The following is an 18,821-nucleotide window of genomic DNA, read 5'->3' as shown; positions in this document are numbered from 1 at the left end:
GGAGAGTTCATCAAACCCCTCCATCCTCACTCCACGGCAGCACTGGAAGCAATTTACGCTGAAAAGAAATGGAAAGGAAAGATGGGTATATATAGATTTGATCATCGTGCGCGAAGCAACGCTCAGCTGTCCTTCTGCGTTGCCAGCATGCTCTTGAGCTCCCCAACACGGGAACGCATACTTGCACATCGTCTGATCACATCAAAGAAAGCAAATGTCAAACGTCGGTCATTTTGTGCACCTTTTCGTCTACGCAGTGCGTAGCGCAAATGTCAACTTACTCTCTGATGAGCTGCGTCTCTTGCTGCCTCCTCTCCAGTTGCATCTGCATGATGAGCTTGAGCGTCTCCTTGGCCTGCACGGGTCTCAGCTCGTTGATCAGGAATTGCATGTTGACCACGACGTTCTGCATATGCTTGAGTCTGTCTTTGGCTTCGGTTGATTGCGTCCAGAAGCCTGGGTTGCTCGCCATCTGCTGCTGCTGTTGTTCTGGAGTCAGGTTGGGGTCGGGTACGGCTGGCACCCAGACATCATACGGCTGTGCCGGTTTCAGCAAGTCAGCGGTAATTTCTCGATACGTCTGCAAGAGCGTCTGTAGCAAGGTGAGTAAGAGCTCCTTGCGATCCGTTCCCTCGAGCGGGTACAGGACGGGGATGCCGAGCTGTTCCAGTGTTGGCGCTGTATCCGGGATCGGCCAGAGCTGGCCGAAAGCTGTGTAGCCACCGTCCTCTTCGATCCAGTCTACCTTGGGCGGTTCGAGGTCAGCCTTCAAGTCGAAGTCTGGGAGATCATCCACTGTCGTGGCCCCCGTGTCCTCTTCGATGGAATGCATGTTGACGTCTTCGTCTTGCTGCTGTGCGTTGCTCCTTGATGAAGTGCCATGGTGGCGGAGAATGTCGTTCTGCCTCTCTAACCGTTGCGCTGAGGTCAAAAGCTCCCATGATGGCTCGTCTTCCGCCAATTTGTGCGAGTTAAGAACCTCGAGATACCTCAAGTTGCGTTTGGTGAACTTCTTGTAGACTTGCGGCGGTGGTGGGAAGAACGAGGTGCTGATCTGGTTTGAGCTCGATGCCCCAGCCGGGATACTGTCTTCTGCATTATCTTGTCGCTGTGCGCTGTCTTGATCATGCTCGCCGTTCATGATAGGCCATCCGTGTTATGCTTCACTCGTTTTGAGAGAGAGAGAGAGAGAGAGAGAACAAGCAAACAAGCCGAGTTGGACGTTTGAGTCTTGCGAGAACACCATGCGTTCCAGCTCCCGAGATCCGATCTTTGCATTTATGAGAATCAATTCCGAGATTATTTAAAATACAGCATTTCTTCCTGCAGGCGCCGCCACTTCGAGTCATGTCAACTCGATCCTCCCTCACCTAAATCACCATCATCATTACCCTCGCTCAGGACATACCTGCTCCCCGGACTTGCCTGACCAACACTCCAACATGACCAACACACTAGACATTTCCAAGCGCGACCACACGATCAACCTCGGTGCTGGTCCCAGCTCACTCCCCACTTCGGTGTTGCTCGAAGCTGCCCAGGGCATCCTCGACTATGAAGGCACGGGAATGGGTCTCATTGAGCTTTCGCATCGCAGCAAGACCTTCCAAAGGCTCATGGACAAGACCGAAGCCGACTTGCGCACCTTGCTCAACGTTCCCGACTCGCATGCTGTCCTCTTCCTGCAAGGTGGTGGCACGGAGCAGTTCTCTGCTACCGCGCTCAACCTGCTTGCGGCACACGCGGTCAAAAACCCAGACTATGTCAAGTCGAACGGCAACAAGGGGCCGCCCTGCGACTACGCTGTGACTGGTTCGTGGACTGCCAAAGCTGTCAAGGAAGCCGCCCGTTTGGGCGCTACCACCAACGTTGCCCTGGACGCACGCAAAGTCGAGGGCGCCAACGGCAAGTTTGGATCGATCCCGCCGGTCAGCGAATGGAAGCTGAGCCCAGTCGAGAGCAAGCCTGCGATGCTTTACTACTGCGACAACGAGACTGTCGATGGTGTCGAGTTCCCCAACCCGGGATTCCCGATCGACCAGCTGCCTGAAGACTACCGCAAGCAGGTGCCCCTCGTCGCCGACTGCTCGAGCAACATCCTTTCGCGCCCCATCGACATAGCTGCCCATGCCATCGTCTTCTTTGGCGCTCAAAAGAACGTCGGTCCCTCGGGCACCACTGTCGCCATTGTGCGCAAAGACCTGATCGTCGACCCGGACCAAGGCGTGCCCCACGGCGGTCCTCGCATCCCAACCACGTTGGTATACAAGAACATGCTCGACAACGGTTCACTGTACAACACTCCACCCATGTTTGCCATTTACGCCTCTGGGCTCGTGTTCCACGATCTGCTGCACAACAAGGGTGGTGTTGCAGGCGCAACAGAAAGATCGGAAAAGAAGGCTTCGCTTATCTATGGGCTGATCGACAACAGCGAGGGAGTGTTCTTGCCGACAGTGCGCCAGGCTTCGGCGAGGAGCAGGATGAATGTCACTTTCCGAATTTCCAGACCGGGCGAGAACAAGCCGGAGGAAGCGCTGGAAGAGGCGTTCGTCAAGCGATGTGCGGAGAACAACATTGTTCAGGTCAAGGGGCACAGGTCGGTGGGCGGTATCCGTACCAGCTTGTACAACGCTGTGACGGTGGAGCAGACGCAGAAGCTTGCCGAGGTCATGACGAGCTTCAAGGACGATCTCAAGGCTGGTAAGCTCTGATCCAGGACTGAATCTCTGCAACCTTTCTCTGTAGATGCTTTTCCCTAATGCTATATTGCGATTACATCCGACTATGATGACGTCTTTGAATCTTCCCCTTCTGCCAGTTGTTCACCTTGCTTCTCTCTCTGCTTGCGCTTCTGCTTCTTCTTCTTATTCATCTTCCGCTTGCGCTCCTTTTCAATTTGACGGTCGATCCGACTGCCCCCACTCTCACCTCTTACTAGTTTCTCCAGCGTCAAGCTCATCCTGCGCCTGGCGAGCTCTCGATTGCGATCGCGCGATCTGGTCTCTTGACACGTCACCTTGGTGCCTGTGGGTAAATGTGTGAGCTGTACGTTGGTTGAGAGCTTGTTTATGGCTTGACCCCCTGGTCCGGAGCCGCGGATGAACTTTTCGGAAAGGTCCTTCTCGTCGAGAGTGAGCGGATACTTGCGCGAGCCGGGTTGTAAAGTGTAGGTACCGGCTGTGAACCAGTCGGGTAAGCCGAGTTCGGTTCTTGACGATGTTGGAGGAGTTGCAGCTGAAGCCTGAGCGGCTTCTCCAGGAGCTTTGAGTTCCTCTACGACTTCTTCGAGACTATCTGTTGATGACCATACGTATTTGCGACGTCAGCGTGCATTTCCGCGGCCCCGGTATAATTAATTTGAACGGGAGAGCATGAGACTTACACACCGACTTCGCTCTCGAGCCACTCCTGCGTCGATTCAGCACCTTGCTTCTCCTCAACGTAAGTGTATCGGTCCAGGCTTTCATCCGCTTCCTCCTCTCTCTCGTGTTCAATGCGGTGCACGTCGTACCATGGCACACTCTGTTGTTGTTGTCGTTGTAGCTCTGCCTGGCTCCACACCACACGAATAGGGAAGGTGATCTCGAAATCGAATTCGGCCAGCTCCCCTGGCAGCAAGTCGGGGTGGTCCTTGCGCAGATAGGTGTTGTTGATAGGCGGGTCGATGAGTTGCAGCGCCGTAAGTGGACGCGAAGCGACGTACGTTTGGGCGATGAGAGAAGCGGGACCTCTCGAAATCATGATCGGTGGGAAAGGTGGCGTTTGACCAGCTTGGCGGAGGGTGTCAATGGCATCCTTCTCGAAGACCTGCATGAGTTCCGAAGCGTCTTTGATGTCAGAGAGCGGCTGATCCGGGTCGAGGTCGAGCAGTAATGATTGGTAGCCTTGCGCTGAAAAGTGCTGGATCCATTCTGAAAAGGCTTCGGATGCTGGTGCAGATGATGTCCATTTGGAAGCCGAGAGAAACAGAAGCGGCGTGGGGACTTCTCGAGCTGCCGAGGACGAAGGCGCAACCACTTGGAGAGTCGATTTCCAGCGCCGGCTGCTGATCCGACCTGGTAGCGATGAAGCGGATGTGGTCCGACGCAGCGCAGATATGGTTATTGGCGGAAGTCGCATCATCATGATTAAACAGCTTTGCAAGCTCTGCTGCGTGGTGACGAGGTGGTAAACAAGAGCAAAAGAGTGAGAAGGAAGTGCGAAATTGATGTTCACACTTTTCTTGAGCGGTCGGAAGAAGCGCCGTTGGATGAGCGAGCCTACAAAGGCGAAAGGGTCCAAAAAGTTGACGTTAGCAGCAGCAGCATCAGCACTGACCACCCAAAGCTTCAATTCATGTTGCCCACCTTCATCTTCATCGCCATCGTCCCCCTCCCTTCTTGCTCCCTCTCGCTCCGCTGGAGTCTCGCTCTCATAGCGCAGGGGGGCTTGTTCTGGTCTTATATGACCATCTCAACGGCCAGCACAACGGCGGAACCTGTCAAGCGAGACCGTGCCTCGCCCTCGCCTTCTTCCTCAAATTCACCCTGGCCCGCCGTCGACGAGACCGAAATAAAACTTCCACGTCTCGACGCTGATCCAGACGCAACCAATACATCAACAAGCGATCAAGCCTCATCACCCGCCGCTCGACAAGGCGAAGTCACCATCCTGAACGGATTCCATCTCCCCCTCAACGAACAAGTCTTCAAGACGTTTTTCCAATACGCACACGATCGACACAATGTCTTTCTCAGGCGAAAGCAAGGAGCACCTCAAGAAGAGTGGACCCGCGATCCCGTTCTCAGCTCGACGAAGTTTGCAAATGTCTACAGAGTGCTTGACCGCTCGACGCAATACGTTCTCACGCAGGTGGTGCAGGATGGGCCGCAGGAGCTGGAGGAAGTGTGTTTCCGCATCTTTCTGTTCCGTTCCTTTGCGCGCATCGGCACGTACGAGGTGATCAAAAGCGCGCTTGGCGGTCCTCCTACGCTCCAGGGCTTCTCGCCTGCTGCGTACGAGAACATCCTTATGCCTCATATCGGTGCTGGCAAGCCAGTGTACGGTAGTTCGTACTTTATTCCTGCCCCGAAGGAGTTTAGGACTCAGTATCCGTTCCAATCGACGCTGCGGCTGGTTCAGTTGATGATCGGCACGCAATTACCCAGCAAGCTTGTTGGTCTGCATCATATGCGCGATGCTCATGCTCTGCTCACCACGTTCCCTAGTCTAGGTCCCTTCCTGGCTATGCAGCTGTTGCTGGATCTCAATCTCTCGGAACATTTCGATTTCAGCGAAGAAGAGTTTGCCGCATGCGGTCCCGGTTCTCGCAACTGTCTCGTCGACATCTTTGGCAAATTTGTCTCGGGATTCGAGCTGGAAGCAATGCGATGGATCCAGGACAACCAAGACCATTACTGGGAGAAATACGGCATCACAGACGTACCGCATCTGTGTCCTACTCGCAAGCCGGGCCTCAACGTCGTCGATATTGAGCATACGCTGTGCGAGGTGTTCAAGTATCGTCGTGCCAAGAGAAGGATGGAAGCTACGGCAACTGCCAAGCGCGGCAAACGCGCACGCCTATCTCCCGGGTGTGCATCCTCTGTCGCTGCTTCTGCCGTCACCGTATCACCGCGCACGATCAAGCAGGAAGACGACCAGGATGGCGTCGACGGACTCGATTTTGAACGTATCCGCTCCAACGGCTCCAAGACCTCCTCCTCTACCACGGACAAAGTCAGAACATTTGCGGCAAGCGGCGACACGATTACCGGCCACCTGCCCACAAAATGGCTCGCCCCCCGCCCAGCGGAAGCGTACGAACGCCCGCCCCCCATCGATCGCAGCGAAGAGGTGTACGAGGTCTCGCACATTGTCGCGATCACGCCGACGCATTCCAAGTGCTTGGTGCGGTGGAAGGGATTCGGCCCGGAGGACGATACGTGGGAGAACACGGATGAGCTCGTGAGTGGGGGTGCGAGCGAGGCGGTGGAGGAGTTCATGACGTGGATCAACGGGGTGAGGGACGAGATTGGGAGGATGTTGGATGCGGAGAAGCAGCAGAGGCTGGAGTTGGAGAAGATGTCGGCGCAGAGCTTGATGGACGATAGTCGGAAGAGGACGTCGATGCGGAGGAGTGGGATGGGATTGCCGTTTGCGAATCTGCCGTTGAGGTTACCATTCTGAACCATGCCGTAGCCATATGACAATCATGCACGACCCAATGACACTATTGATTGCGAGCGGGGGAACAGTGAACGATGAACAGATCACTGTGGGTATATTGCTATTGCACGCTAAGAACACGCGTTGACGGCATCGAGCTGAGCATCATCGGCATCGATCTGCTCCCTGAACCACGTCGGCAACGCATCCCGTTCAGGATACGCAATGAGGTCCGTATCAAACATCTCTACAAAGCGTTCGTTGGTCGCTCTTGCCCTGTTTCCCGCAAAGTGTCTGTACTCCAGCAGAATGGTCGCAAAGTTCCACCTCTGCAGCTTGCGTAGGCATCCCAACAGCACGCCGATCTCGTGGATCCCGGAGGTATCGGTAACCAGCACCGGGTGGTACGAAGAGGTGAGCAGGACCTGCAAGCTGTCCTTGACGAGTTCCTCCGTGAGCGTGGGCGAGGAGGTGGAGGTATTGATGGTAGAGGGCGTGGAGAAGGTCGTGGCGGGCGAGATGGTGTGTAGGAAGGATAGGTCTAGAGGTGCATCTGGGTCGTCTACGGTGGACGGGAAGGAGGTTGCGATGGGAGTGGAAGAGGATAGGTCCGGAGTGCCCCAGCGTCGAAGTCCGAAGTGGAGAAACTTGATCCCGTTTTTCTTGCAGAACGTTGTTAGGCTCGGGGAGGGTAGCTCCGCGGTGAGCGACAGGATGGTCCTCAGTTGCAGCGTGCGTAAGAACGAGTGGTTGGATGGGGTGGGTGTAGCAGAGCGATAGATTTGCGGTGCGACAGAGGCGAAAAGAGACGGCGGCTCGACGAGTGCTGCTGTTGGTATTGGTGCTGAGAGTGTCGAGTGGTGGTGATGGTGATGATGGTGATGCGAATGAGAATGAGAGTGCGAATGCGATGAAGATGCAGATGAAGACTGCTGGAGGGGGCTCGATACAGAGGGCGATGTGCCTATCTTTGAAGACGATGCTGATGGTGGTGCGAGGTGCGAGCTCGTCATGATGTGTGTGTCTCTGTTCGGCAGACGTGGTAGCTATTATCTGTATGATGAAGAGGGAAAGATGAGGAGGAGGAGGCAAGGTCGGCTGTCGGTGTTGTGCATTTTGTGGACCCTTTAACGTCACAAAGCGCGGAACTCGGACGTTTCCCTCCACTTTCACCGCTCTCCTCAGCTTCCTGCCTTGCATCCCAACTTGACTCAGCCATCCTCGCCGTCATCACAATATCTCCATGCCCACCACGTCAAGATGTTGGAAAGACCAATGCAGCTTTGCCTAAAAGAAAGACGCAAGTACGCCATCTGAGACCCATGTTACGAGCCACTACCTTCATGCTCCGACCAAGCATCGCAGCTTGTCAGCAGCTAGCGCTCTCCTTATCCCCTAACTACCTCCTCTTCCTCCGTCCATCTATCGCCATGTCAAGGCGATCGAGCAGGCTAAGTGCGTCACTCAGCGACCCGTCCTCTTCCTTGAACGTCGGCACCTGTAACGTCGGAACCTTGAACAGGGAAAAGTTCCTCAGCACAGACGCTGCAGGAACGAGACCTCCTTCCTTTACTGCCTCGAATGGCAAGGATGCTTCAAACTCTATACCATACTTCGAAGAATGGTCGACAGATGCGCTACAAGCCGAAGTCAAGCGATATGGCTTCAAAGTGTCGAGGAAACGCTCGACGCTGATCGATCAGCTGAAAGCCGTATACGAAGCGCTGCATCGGTCCAACGCTGATTTCGAAACGCCCACCGTACCCAGCGTCCCGAACGTCTCCACCGAACCCGCTCAAGTGTCACGAACAAAGCGCAAGCTTGTGCTTCCAGCCTCGAAGCCAGGCAGGGAAGGCGTTGCGTTGGGATCAGGAAAAGGGAGAGGTCGTCAAAGCGATCCCTTCGTGCTCGACGGCGACTCCATGTCGGATGCATCCTCATCTTCCGACTCAGTCATACTCGCCTCGAACGAAGTTGACGAAGGAGAAGCAGGCGACTATACAGCACAGCTCGAGATGGAAGCCCTGTCCGCCACTGACGGAACCGATTCGAACATCTCGCTTTCGACCTCTGCCTCACCCGATAAACCACGTCGTGGTCGGCCACCGCGCTCCTGGTCCTCCTCCTCATCCTCAGACATCCCTCTCTCCACATTCACTACTGCAGGCGAGGAGCAGGAACAAGCTGTCGAACCAACGGTCGTGTTGGCAGAGACAATGACACACGCGATCCGAAGTAACGCTGGTGTTTGGAGCAGGGTTCTGCGCTACGAACCGATCAGCTTTGACGAGTTTGTCAGTATTGCTACCCAGAACGGACTGGAAATGGACACGGGGAAGCGGAAAGAGGAGTTGCGAACGTGGTTGGATAGGCAGTGTATCTGTTTCTATTCGAATGATCTTACCGGCCCGCGGAGTCGACATTGAAGTCACACGGGGACGGCAAGCAAGTGCACATCGGATTCGGCAGACTGGAAATCGTAGCCACGAAAGAGACAGACAACGCGTCAAGCGTTGATGCAAAAGGGAGGACGTGAATGCGAAGAAAGGACAGTAAGACTAAGCTAGCGACGGGGTCGAGGAGGATTGGTGAAGGAAAGGTCCTAGAGGCGATCATGCAGACGTGTTGTCGTGCTTCAGCGTCCCGACTTTCGTGTGCTCGTGGTGGCCCTCGCTCACCTCTACCGACTGACGCCTGCCCAAAAACCCGGCCTGCTTGAAGCATGTAGACAGCTTCCTACGCTCCTCCTTATCTAGCTTGGACGGCGTGGCCACACACACCTGTTTCTCGTCCACGTAAACAAAACCCTTCCTCTTCCTGTGGTGCTTCTCCAACGACGCTTCGCGCAGCTGACACTTGTAATCGCAGTGGTCTTCGTCGTACTGCTGGTGGTGGTGTTTGACGTCGTCGTCCTTGTATGCCTTTTCGTTCAGCGCCTCCTCCGCCACCTTGCGTTTGGAAATTCCGGGGAGATTGAGCCACGAGTTGCCACCCCCCGAGTGCGAGGCCCACCACAACAGGTCGCGGGCACTGCCGTCGTCGTTGAAGTAGCTGTTCAGGCTGGACGGGTACGGATCGGGTTTCTGGTTCACGGGGAAGCCACCGAGCCAGGCGGAGCGTTTGACGTAGCCCTGCTGGCGCATCCACTGCACGGCGCGCACGTGGAAGTCTTTGATGTCGTGCTGCGACCCGCCGCTGGCCTGGGTGATGCCGTACTCGGTGATCCAGATGGGCAGGTGGAATGCGTCGTGCACGCTGCTGATCCAGTGGGTGAACTTGTCAAAGTCGTGCCAGGAGCCGTACCAGTGCAGGGCAATGAAGCTGATGTTGCACCCGAGTTTGTGGCACTCGCTCATGAACTGTTCGAGCCATTGCATGTTCCAGCAGACCTGCGGGGAGCCCACTTGCACGCCCTTGTCCGCAAACGGCTTGAGCTCCTGCATCCACAGCCTTGCCGCTGCCTGCGGGCCCAGATCCGCCTGCCCTTGTACGTCGGGCTCGTTGCATGCGAGCATGTACTTGGGCTGCGGGCGGTGGCGCAGCTCTGCTTTCACTTTCTCCCATTCACTCCATTTGGTCGGACCCCAGAACGTGGGCACATACTCAAACCCAAGCTTGTCCAGCTCCGGCACGCACCCGTCCTGCCAGTGGTGGTAAAACGTGATGTCCGTGTGTCGGGTAGACTTTAGACCCTTGAAGCAGTTGGGATCACAACCCCAGGGAAGGCCCATGAGGTGGTAAGACTCGTCGCTGCGGAGCTCGAGAGCTTTCGGTGCATTGTACTTGTTCTCGTGCTCATGCTCCTGTTCGTGCTCCTTATGAAGGCCACGATGGTGGTGATGCTTCTTCGCTTCCGCCGAGACAACCAGCGCCAAGGAGAAGATGGACGTGAGGACGCCGAGCTTGAGCTTCATTGTAGGGCTTTCCAACCGAAGAAAAAAGTAAGAAGAGCGTAGTCACGGAGAGGTCGAGAGGCAGATTTGGGAAGGTGAGGGAGATTTGCTGAGGAGAGACGTGGCTTGGAACGGTCAGGGGCGATGAAGGTAAGAGGGAAGAGGTAAGAGAGCCGCAGGGCAGGGGGAAAAGGGGGATTGAAGTTACCGACGAGGAAGCAGCTGGTTTAAGAGACGCGGACTGGTGGGAGAGAAAGCTGTGGCTGAACTCCTCTCTCATCGAAGCAAGCAGGAACCGGTTCAGAGAAGCTGTCTCCAGAGCTTCGGCCGCTGCACGCACTCTGGCGACCGTGGAAGTGCTAGACGCTGTACGAACAATGCGAAGGCCTAAAAACATTGAACTCACAATCGCATTCTTTGGTTACGATGCTTGACATTCCCACGGCTGTACCCACAGCACCTACATGAAACCCACTGGAAACGGTTGCTGGCAACGTACAAAGGCTTTCAGCCGAACCAATGCCTATTCTACCCAACCCAACTTTTAAACCACACATTACCGGCAGTCCGCAAAGACAAGAGTCATAGTTTTAGCTCACAGGCTGGAAAAAAGCCTTGTAGCCGTGACTATCAAGCAAAGAGAGGAAGATTCTGAAAGGAAGGTTCGCGGGTGACAGGTCTGAATCGACGTAAAGCGATGCGAGCTCGACAAAGAAGTGGGCTTCAGCTCGCTCCAACACACGCACCGCACAACCCCCCTCTGATGCACAGTCGAAGCACCTCAAATCTCCGTGAGAGAAACCAGCAGGATGCCTCCATTCAAACGGTGAATTCACAGAGAGAAGAACGAAAGGCTCAACGACCGCCGAAACTCAGCACGGACCGTTGTTCCCCTTTCCCGCGGTACCGCGGTCGACAGCTGCACAGCTGCACAGATCGAGGCTCGTACTCTGCTCCGACACACGTTCTGTCCTTCGCTTCGGCGTGCTAGATCAAGTGTCGACGTTCCCTGGAACACAGGACCTGTTCAGGTTCGCATTGATTCTTGTGTCGGAAATATTCTAAGACAAGGGCTACTCCTGAAATGTCCGAGCTAGAATTCATAGTTAGTGAATCGAATCTCCCCCTACAAGCACGGCAAAGCCTGCACCGATGAACGTACACCCCAGCACGCTAATCCACTTCAACCGATGGCCCAGTAGCACATCAGCTATCTCCACGAGGATCGTCGTCATCAGACAACTGACCGACGCCAGCACAGGACCCCAAAGCGAAAGCAAGATCATAAATGCCGCGTTGAAGAAAATTCCAGATATTCCGACGAGTGCGAGTGAAACGCAAGTGCGCAGGTTGTGCGGCAGCTCAAAACGTTCCCATCCGAGCTGGTGTGCGATGATGAGACCAATCCAGAAAGTTGTGAAGGTGGTGATGCCGATGCCGGCTGTCATAACGTTAGCGTGCAAGCCAAAGGGGAGAGGAGGTGGGATGGAAGGGTCGTGCACGGTGCGGTAGGACGAGGTTCTGCGGCTGGGTCCTGGTCGTGATGCACTAGCGTTGTCCGAAGATGCACGCAGGGTGTCATGCGCAGAGAGTTGATGCGTCGAGAGGTGCGAGCGCGTACGGTGGAGCCGAGTAGCGCCAGAAAGGACTTGTCGTTCTTCGTCCTCGTCTAGCTCGGATTCGGTCGCCTGGCTTTCGTCGTCCAGATCGTGCTCCTTGGGTTGACCATTGGACACACGGACAGACTTGGCATGTACACGCACTTCGTCTGCCGCCGCTTTGGCCGCTTTTCCTCCATCTTCCTGCTGGAGCGGTGTCGACGGCTCCGAGGGGGGAGTGATGCTCTGGTAGTCTTGACGCTCTTGGTCTATCAACCTGTCCACCACCGTCGAGTATCTCCTTGCCTCGATAGAGGTCTTGAGGTTGTCCGCCTCGTCATCGCCAAGAACGTGATGAGCCGCTTCAACATCGTCGGTGCTCAGTGTACTGAGGTCGCCCTTGACGTTGTCATGCTGTGTATCGGTTTGAGAAGACCGCAACAGCCCTTCTGTTTCGTGACGCTGGTGGTGATCGTCATCGTCAGCGTCAGCGTCTTGATAGCGAATGTAGCTCCGCGAGCGACGATTGCGGCCGCCGGGAACAGCCGAATACATTTCAGCCTGCTTTTGCTCGTCTGGAAGCGTGCCGATGAGCTTGAAGGCCATTTCATAGGCTGCCATAGTCACTGCTCCTACAAATGCGAGCAAGTCGCCCAAGACAGGATTGTGAGCGCTGCTGACCGGTGGCTCGGACGAATCCTGCCGCTTCGTAAAGCGAGCGAGGATAGACTGGATCGTGCGTCTAATGAGCTGCTCTGCGGGGTCATCCTTCGTTGGAGGCTTGCCATGCACTGGATCGATGGGCTTGGGCACCTTCCTGTGGTCTGCACCGCCGTAAGCAACGATAACGACACCCAAGCATGCCAGCAGAACAGAGAACACTTTTCTCCTCTCCCACTTTTCGCCAAGGAACCAGACCGAGAAGACGAGCGCCCAGACAGAAAAAGTGTTGTAGATGGCAGTGATATCGGCCATCGACGTCATGGGCACTGCGCAGTACCAGCTGAGAGCGGGCACTGTGATGCCGATCGTTAGAATAAGAAAGAGACCCGCAAGACGAATCACGTTGAATCCGAAGTGTTGCTCGAGAAACGAAGCTGGCCGTCGTCTCAAGCTTTCTGAAGGCTGTTCATCCCAGTCGTGGCCGCTTGAACAGCTGCCCCTCCCTAAAGCTTGACTGAGCCGTTGACGGACGGCATCTGCGCGTGGATCTGGCAAGGTGGACGCGGGTGTGTCGAGCTGCCATCTGATGTTTTGTGCGATCAGATGAAGGTAGTGCGTAATGGGTCGCCCTGTAGACCATCTGAGATAGAGGAGGTGCATAGGGAACAGGAGCAGAAAGCTGCTGTGTCCGAGGTAAAGCGAAAAGAAGGGCTTTCTGTAGTTGAGCGACTGTTGGACGTATTGTGCAAACTCGGTCTGCAACGTGTATGCGAACAGGCTGAGAACAAAGGCAAAGATCGCTTTGCCTCCTCCGGGCAGGTTTGAAAAGCTCGACTTGTTCGCTCTCGTTGTCGAGCTAGCTGCTGGCTCGCCGTGGCGCTCTGAGCTGTCGCCAGCATAACTGTCCCGAAAGATGTTGGTCGACATGCTCGAGGTGTTCGGTCTTGCCGACTGGGTTCACGAATCTGTTCGAGTTTGTTGATACGAGCAGGCCAATTGTTTCGGGGTCAAATCCGACTGGCGGCCAGTTCCGATTCTTGAGAAGATGGCAGCAGACAAGGGAGCTCTACCGAGGCATTGGAATGAGCCGTCCCGCCGATGCGATTTGTTGCTGATACGTATGAAGAGACTGAACAAGTTGGAAGAGAATCGCTGCAGCGTGACATCGGCAGGGGGCCTGCGAATCGTTCGCCGAATAGGTGTGTGTATTTCGGAGGAGCCGTGACGCTGATCGTGCTGAAAAGCAGGCGCTGTGGCATCGATGTGTGATGGCGGGTGGACAAGAACTGCTTTGCGAGGACTGTTGTTGGTGTTGCATCTGCAAGTCGCTGCACTTGACATGTCTTGTGCTGTCACTCCACTAACGAAAACAACTCGTTTTCAGCGGAACACAAATTTCGATTCCGATACGGTCGGGCCACGCCGACGTTCTTCGACTTCGCCTTCACCCACGCCCAAATTTACCACCTTAGCATCTCTCACTCGCATCACGACCTCCTTCTCCTCAGCTTCGCTATCTCCGCCGCAATTCTGTCATGTCTTCCTCCACGGCCTCCAGCTCGCGCTCTTTGATCCCACCAGATCTCGCTGCTGTCCATACGTCCTTCCAGCGCTACAGCCAAGATGTGCTCAACCATCAGATCCCACGCCTGCAAGCTTGCACCAGCGCATCACTTCTCACGGATTTTGAAGCTGAAATCATCTCCTGCATCGACGGGCTCAAGCGACAAGTTAACGATCTCAAGTTTGCAGTAGACGAAGCGGAGTCCCAAGCAGAGCGTCGCGAGATTTCGTCGCTTGTTGCTGCAGCGAGTCAACAGCTTGAAGAGATCCGACAATCGACACGCAAAGCGTTGCTCTCTGCTAGACGCTCGATCGAAACCGCGCGAACTGCCGAAGCACGCGCAGGTCTCCAACTTGCCGCTGACACTGCCAAGGAACGTACTGGTGGTCGCGCAGGCTCTTCGGGCGAAGACAAGCTCATGACTGCGTCACAGGACGTCACGGACGCGCTTCGTCGCACCGTAGCGCTCATGTCTTCCGAACTGGAAAAGTCAGCCATGTCGTCTCAGCTGCTCGAAGAATCGTCCCAGACTATCTCAAGCTTGTCGTTCCAGTATGGCTCGCTGACAACACTTATGTCGAACTCGGCGAAAATGATCAAGACCATGGAGCGCGAGGATCTGATCGGCAAAGGGATGGTTGCAGCTGCATTTTTGTTCTTCTTGGGGTGTGTTGGGTATATCGTCTACGTGAGGCTGATAAGCAAGGGCATTGGGTTGCTAGGCTTCTTCTTCCGACTCCTTGGGCTCAACAGGCTGCTTGGTGGGATGGCGAGTAGGACAGCCGAGGACGCAGGCCAGAAGGTGACGCAGTGGAGGGATGCAACAACAGAGGTGGTGAATAAGAAGACCATAGCAGACGTGACGACAGTACTGACTACAGCAGTGGCGTCTGCTGTTGCCGCTGCTGCTGCCGCTGCTGCGCATACAAGCTCAGTGACGGCTCAAGTCAAGCAAGAAGTGGTGGACCTGCAAGATGATCTCGAACAGCTGGTCGAGACAGTCATGCCGCAAGCTTCAGCAGACGAGGCTAGGGAGGCACCGAAAACTCGAGCCAACACTCTGCCTGTTGAACATGTCGAATTGTAAATCAGCGATTTCGCCCTCGTGCTGCCCATTGCAAAAGTCTTTTGTGGATGCGCACTCTCGCAAACGACAGTCACACCCGTGCTTGTTACGTGAGAATGGAATGCTTGAAGTGAACACGGTCTATGGTACAAAGCAATTTGAGACAGCTACGAAGAAGCGACAGTAGCAGAAACCGTAGACTGGCCCGTCGTTCCCGGAGTCGCAGCGGTAGCAGGAGTGCTGAGGCTAGGAGTAGCACTCTCAACAATCTGGTTGCCGATCCTAGGCTTCGAAGCGGTCGTCACAAACTCCGTAGGCACCGGCAGCTTCGCGGACGCCAATCGCAGTGCCTCCTTAGCCACCTCCGGTCGGATCTCGACAGGTCCACCGATCTCAAAGATGACCTTGCCCATGTTCGCCCTGCAGGCCCAGTACTCAAAAGTACCTTTACCTTTGCCCATACGAGTTTCATTGCCCTTGATGCAGACGGGGATATCCGGGAACACGCGCAGGAACACCTGTGCGCCTTTGACCACCTTCAGCTTGCGCTTCAACGCCGTCTCGGCAGCTACGAGCTGTTTGGCCGACAGACGGGCGGGGGCGAGCAGCCGGATACCATAAGCACCTTCTTGGACGGTGGTGCCCTTGGTGGAGCCCCCGGTGTTGAAGGGGATGGTGATCTTATGTGCCTTGCGGTACTTTGTTCTCCTTGGGGCGAGATTTCCCTTGTGTCGAACACCGCCGAGCGAAGAAAGACGTGACTGAGTGGGAAGAGCGTTGCGGGGTGATGGGCGCGAGGAAGAAGCCATGTGCAGCGGTCGAATCGAGGACGACGAAAGTCGCGAAGCGGAACCTATGGAGGAAGGTCCAGCTGTGCTAGCAGCAGCGCCGAGGCTAAGCCTTCCAAAGGTTGCGGAGAGTGATGACAGCATGTTGTGCAGAGAGTTGTGGCCTCAGTACGATGCTTTGTGTGAGGTTGTGGTGATGGTGGCAGTGGTGAGATGTGGGGGTGTATGTTTGATGGTCGTCTCACGGTCGATGATTCGCAGCTCACCGACGACGAAAGACAGGATTCTTCCAAAAATCGACAAAGAAAGCTTTTCCCGCGAAATCGGGTTCAGCCTGGTCCATCGCCGATTCGTAACTATGTCAGCCTCGATCTAAAAATTTGAACCTCCACTCGCTGTGCCGAGCCAAGTCACGACCACTAAACGACATCCACGAATAACACTTTTGATCCACGTTCCACGTTGCCACTCGACCCTCAACATCGAACGTCTTTTGTCATCTCTCGAGCAACTCGGCCAGCTTAATCGCACTACTGCTATCATTCGAATAAACAAAGGCTGCCAGCAACGAGCGCAGGCTAGATGTCCACCTCGGCAGATCGAACGTACGAGCAGCAGAACGACTCGGCTCTCGACACCCTCTATTCAAAAGTCTCTTCGCTGCGCTCTGTGACGATCGATATTCACAACGACTCGGAGAACCAGCGCTCTGGACTGCTGTCGAATACATCGGAGCAGTTTGACAACTTCGGTGCTCAACTGCAACGCACCTCGAACCACTTTTCGAGGACCATTGTCAACGGCGCTCGTCAGCATCGTCTGACGCTCTACATTGTGGGTGCCTTTGTGGGCCTTTGGCTGCTGTACAAGCTCTTTTCGTGAAGCGCCTCAGGCCAAACATGCTCGCTGCTGCGATCACACGGGCTGCTGTGCGACCTGTCAGATCATACGCTGTTCGATCTGCATCGCGGCACTCGAGAGTTGTCCGTACCTTGACATCTACTGAAAAGAACCAGGTCGTCACCAGCGAAACAAGCACAAGCTTCGCAACACTTCGCGCAACGACTCGACCTCTATCGTCGAGGCATATCGGCCCCGCATCCTCGACCCGGATCACCTACAGCACCTCCGCCGCAGCACCGCCACCGCTCAAGTCATGTCCCAACTGCGGTGAAGCACAACCTCTGGAATCGCTCTCGTGCCCCAAATGCAACACGTTGCAGCCGCTCCCCTCAGACATCGACTTTTTCAAAGCCATGGACCTCGACTTCGCCTCGGTGCCCAAGGGCGGGTGGGAGATTGACACCTCTGCGCTCAAGCGGGCGTGGCGACTCAAAATGGCCGTGACGCACCCGGATCGCATGGTGGGACGCACCGACAAGGAGCAGCAGATCGGAGCACAGCAGAGCGCGCTCATCAACCGTGCGTACGAGACGCTGCTCAATCCGCTCCCGCGTGCGCACTACCTGCTCGAGCGACACGGGGCGTCCGAGGTGTCTGAATCCGACTCGCTTGAGGACCCAGAACTGCTCATGGAGGTCATGGAGCTGCGCGAGAGGCTGGAGGAGGCCGAGAACGAAGATGAGGCGGCGGAGGTGCGGGCAGATAACGCTAAGCTGTTGCAAGGCAGCGTCGACGTGCTGGCCCAAGCGTTTGGAGAGTCGCCTCCGGATCTCGAGACGGCTAGAGAGGCGGCTGTGCAGTTGCGATATTGGACCAATATCGAGAAGGCGGCGAGGGAGTGGTCGCCAGGAAAAAGGGTCGAGCTGCAGCACTGAAGTTGGATTCCAGATACACAAATGCACGACGAAACTCGGGTCTTCGCTGCCGTTCGCTGCCCCTGCTACACTCTGTATATGATTGATACGAATGCATAGATTGCCATCGAACATCGCGTCAGAAAAGACGAAGGGTCAAAGACAAGGCACGGTGGCCAAGCGACCGACCTTTGCTGATAAGGTTTGGGGACGGTCTCACCACAGCATGGCCAGAAGCGCATCATGTGGCGTCTTTCGGCGTGATACAGTGTAGATGGCGAGGCAAACAGCTGGCCCGCGTCATATATTGCACAGTCCACTGAGTTAGCGTTCGACGGTTGCATCGACACTTGTTAGCATGTGGAACCAATAGGCAGGCGAGCCTTACCCCAATTTGTTTTGCAGCCATGCCAACACTTGACACGCTTCATCTCACTTCCTCGAAGAGTCGTACTCTCAGAGCTTCTCTCGCAAAGCACATCAGGCGCTCACGTCCTCCGCGACAGGCTGAATATAGATTCTCGACGGTTACTTTCCTTGAACAACCAGTCTGATGCTGCTCTAGCGACAAAAATCAGACAGAGACGCTTCGAAGACGATCAAGGCTCGGCCGTCGATGACGAGGGAAAAGGTGCAACTCGAGTCGTGTGTGCAGTGCAGTGCGCCTCGGTTGCCTTCGATTCTCGCAACGAAGCCAACGTGCGCGACAGGAGAGAAACGAGGGACAAGGTCCGTGAATTGCCAAGGGAGATCATCCCGCTCAGCGAAAGGACTCAGCCTCGATCCGAATTTTAGCTCGAGACCGACCAAGTGCGTCGTCCTTTGCGTAGCCTGACCTTGACTTGCGTCGCCTCGCCGCGAATGTGGACCCGCCTTTTTTATGGCCCCGACGTCCACAATTAGGAAGGGGAGAGAGAGAGAGAGAGAGAAAGAGAGAGTCATGTGAATTAGCGATTTGCACGCGCTGCCGAACCTCCGATCCGATAGCCTACCCGAAATGACCGCGCTCGACCTTTCCCGCCGTTCGCCAACCTCCATTCGAGTGGGCGGGAAGCTTATACCAGAGCGCCATGAAGCGCAAGGTGCACGATGGACAATTCAGAATCGTCTTTTTCCCTGCGCGTTTGCACCGAAAAAAAGAGGCGGCTAATCTGCATGGACAGCTGAACAACAAACAGTTATATCTTGTGGTTTTGGTGCAGAGCGCAAGCGAGCGGAAAGAGAAAGAGAGAGAGAGAATGCGAGGGAATGCAAGAGAGTGGGCACTGCAGAGCGGACCCCAGATTTCTCGCTAACAGCGAGACCCTTCGAATCCGGGGGGCGCTGCTGCACCTCGACATGC

At 55.4% G+C, this 18,821-nt stretch overlaps 11 protein-coding genes across 11 annotated transcripts; 5 read left to right on the top strand and 6 right to left on the bottom strand.

Annotated features, from left to right (window-relative positions):
- Positions 1-122: 122 nt before the first annotated feature.
- Positions 123-1,141, bottom strand: EX895_002892 (uncharacterized protein; the record flags this gene model as incomplete). The annotated part of the gene is made up of 2 exons (XM_029883490.1): positions 123-192; positions 282-1,141. The coding sequence occupies 2 exons, from the start codon at positions 1,139-1,141 to the stop codon at positions 123-125; spliced, it is 930 nt and encodes a 309-aa protein (XP_029740167.1).
- A 301-nt stretch (positions 1,142-1,442) lies between these two features.
- EX895_002891 (uncharacterized protein) lies at positions 1,443-2,714 on the top strand (the record flags this gene model as incomplete). Its single annotated transcript, XM_029883489.1, has 1 exon — positions 1,443-2,714. The coding sequence occupies one exon, from the start codon at positions 1,443-1,445 to the stop codon at positions 2,712-2,714; it is 1,272 nt and encodes a 423-aa protein (XP_029740166.1).
- A 71-nt stretch (positions 2,715-2,785) lies between these two features.
- EX895_002890 (uncharacterized protein) lies at positions 2,786-4,128 on the bottom strand (the record flags this gene model as incomplete). Its single annotated transcript, XM_029883488.1, has 2 exons — positions 2,786-3,293; positions 3,386-4,128. 2 exons carry the CDS (start codon positions 4,126-4,128, stop codon positions 2,786-2,788), a joined length of 1,251 nt encoding a protein of 416 aa, XP_029740165.1.
- A 318-nt stretch (positions 4,129-4,446) lies between these two features.
- On the top strand, positions 4,447-6,171 carry EX895_002889 (uncharacterized protein; the record flags this gene model as incomplete). The annotated part of the gene is made up of 1 exon (XM_029883487.1): positions 4,447-6,171. One exon carries the CDS (start codon positions 4,447-4,449, stop codon positions 6,169-6,171), a length of 1,725 nt encoding a protein of 574 aa, XP_029740164.1.
- A 110-nt stretch (positions 6,172-6,281) lies between these two features.
- Positions 6,282-7,163, bottom strand: EX895_002888 (uncharacterized protein; the record flags this gene model as incomplete). The annotated part of the gene is made up of 1 exon (XM_029883486.1): positions 6,282-7,163. One exon carries the CDS (start codon positions 7,161-7,163, stop codon positions 6,282-6,284), a length of 882 nt encoding a protein of 293 aa, XP_029740163.1.
- A 417-nt stretch (positions 7,164-7,580) lies between these two features.
- Positions 7,581-8,576, top strand: EX895_002887 (uncharacterized protein; the record flags this gene model as incomplete). Its single annotated transcript, XM_029883485.1, has 1 exon — positions 7,581-8,576. The coding sequence occupies one exon, from the start codon at positions 7,581-7,583 to the stop codon at positions 8,574-8,576; it is 996 nt and encodes a 331-aa protein (XP_029740162.1).
- A 186-nt stretch (positions 8,577-8,762) lies between these two features.
- On the bottom strand, positions 8,763-10,064 carry EX895_002886 (uncharacterized protein; the record flags this gene model as incomplete). Its single annotated transcript, XM_029883484.1, has 1 exon — positions 8,763-10,064. The coding sequence occupies one exon, from the start codon at positions 10,062-10,064 to the stop codon at positions 8,763-8,765; it is 1,302 nt and encodes a 433-aa protein (XP_029740161.1).
- A 1,085-nt stretch (positions 10,065-11,149) lies between these two features.
- EX895_002885 (uncharacterized protein) lies at positions 11,150-13,231 on the bottom strand (the record flags this gene model as incomplete). Its single annotated transcript, XM_029883483.1, has 1 exon — positions 11,150-13,231. One exon carries the CDS (start codon positions 13,229-13,231, stop codon positions 11,150-11,152), a length of 2,082 nt encoding a protein of 693 aa, XP_029740160.1.
- Positions 13,232-13,839: 608 nt separating this feature from the next.
- Positions 13,840-14,955, top strand: EX895_002884 (uncharacterized protein; the record flags this gene model as incomplete). Its single annotated transcript, XM_029883482.1, has 1 exon — positions 13,840-14,955. The coding sequence occupies one exon, from the start codon at positions 13,840-13,842 to the stop codon at positions 14,953-14,955; it is 1,116 nt and encodes a 371-aa protein (XP_029740159.1).
- A 146-nt stretch (positions 14,956-15,101) lies between these two features.
- Positions 15,102-15,866, bottom strand: EX895_002883 (uncharacterized protein; the record flags this gene model as incomplete). The annotated part of the gene is made up of 1 exon (XM_029883481.1): positions 15,102-15,866. One exon carries the CDS (start codon positions 15,864-15,866, stop codon positions 15,102-15,104), a length of 765 nt encoding a protein of 254 aa, XP_029740158.1.
- A 438-nt stretch (positions 15,867-16,304) lies between these two features.
- Positions 16,305-17,500, top strand: EX895_002882 (uncharacterized protein; the record flags this gene model as incomplete). Its single annotated transcript, XM_029883480.1, has 2 exons — positions 16,305-16,556; positions 16,733-17,500. 2 exons carry the CDS (start codon positions 16,305-16,307, stop codon positions 17,498-17,500), a joined length of 1,020 nt encoding a protein of 339 aa, XP_029740157.1.
- Positions 17,501-18,821: the final 1,321 nt, after the last annotated feature.

This window comes from Sporisorium graminicola, chromosome SGRAM_18 (assembly GCF_005498985.1).
Source record: "Sporisorium graminicola strain CBS 10092 chromosome SGRAM_18, whole genome shotgun sequence".
Taxonomy (NCBI): domain Eukaryota; kingdom Fungi; phylum Basidiomycota; class Ustilaginomycetes; order Ustilaginales; family Ustilaginaceae; genus Sporisorium; species Sporisorium graminicola.
This window is presented reverse-complemented; position numbering and strand designations above follow the sequence as displayed.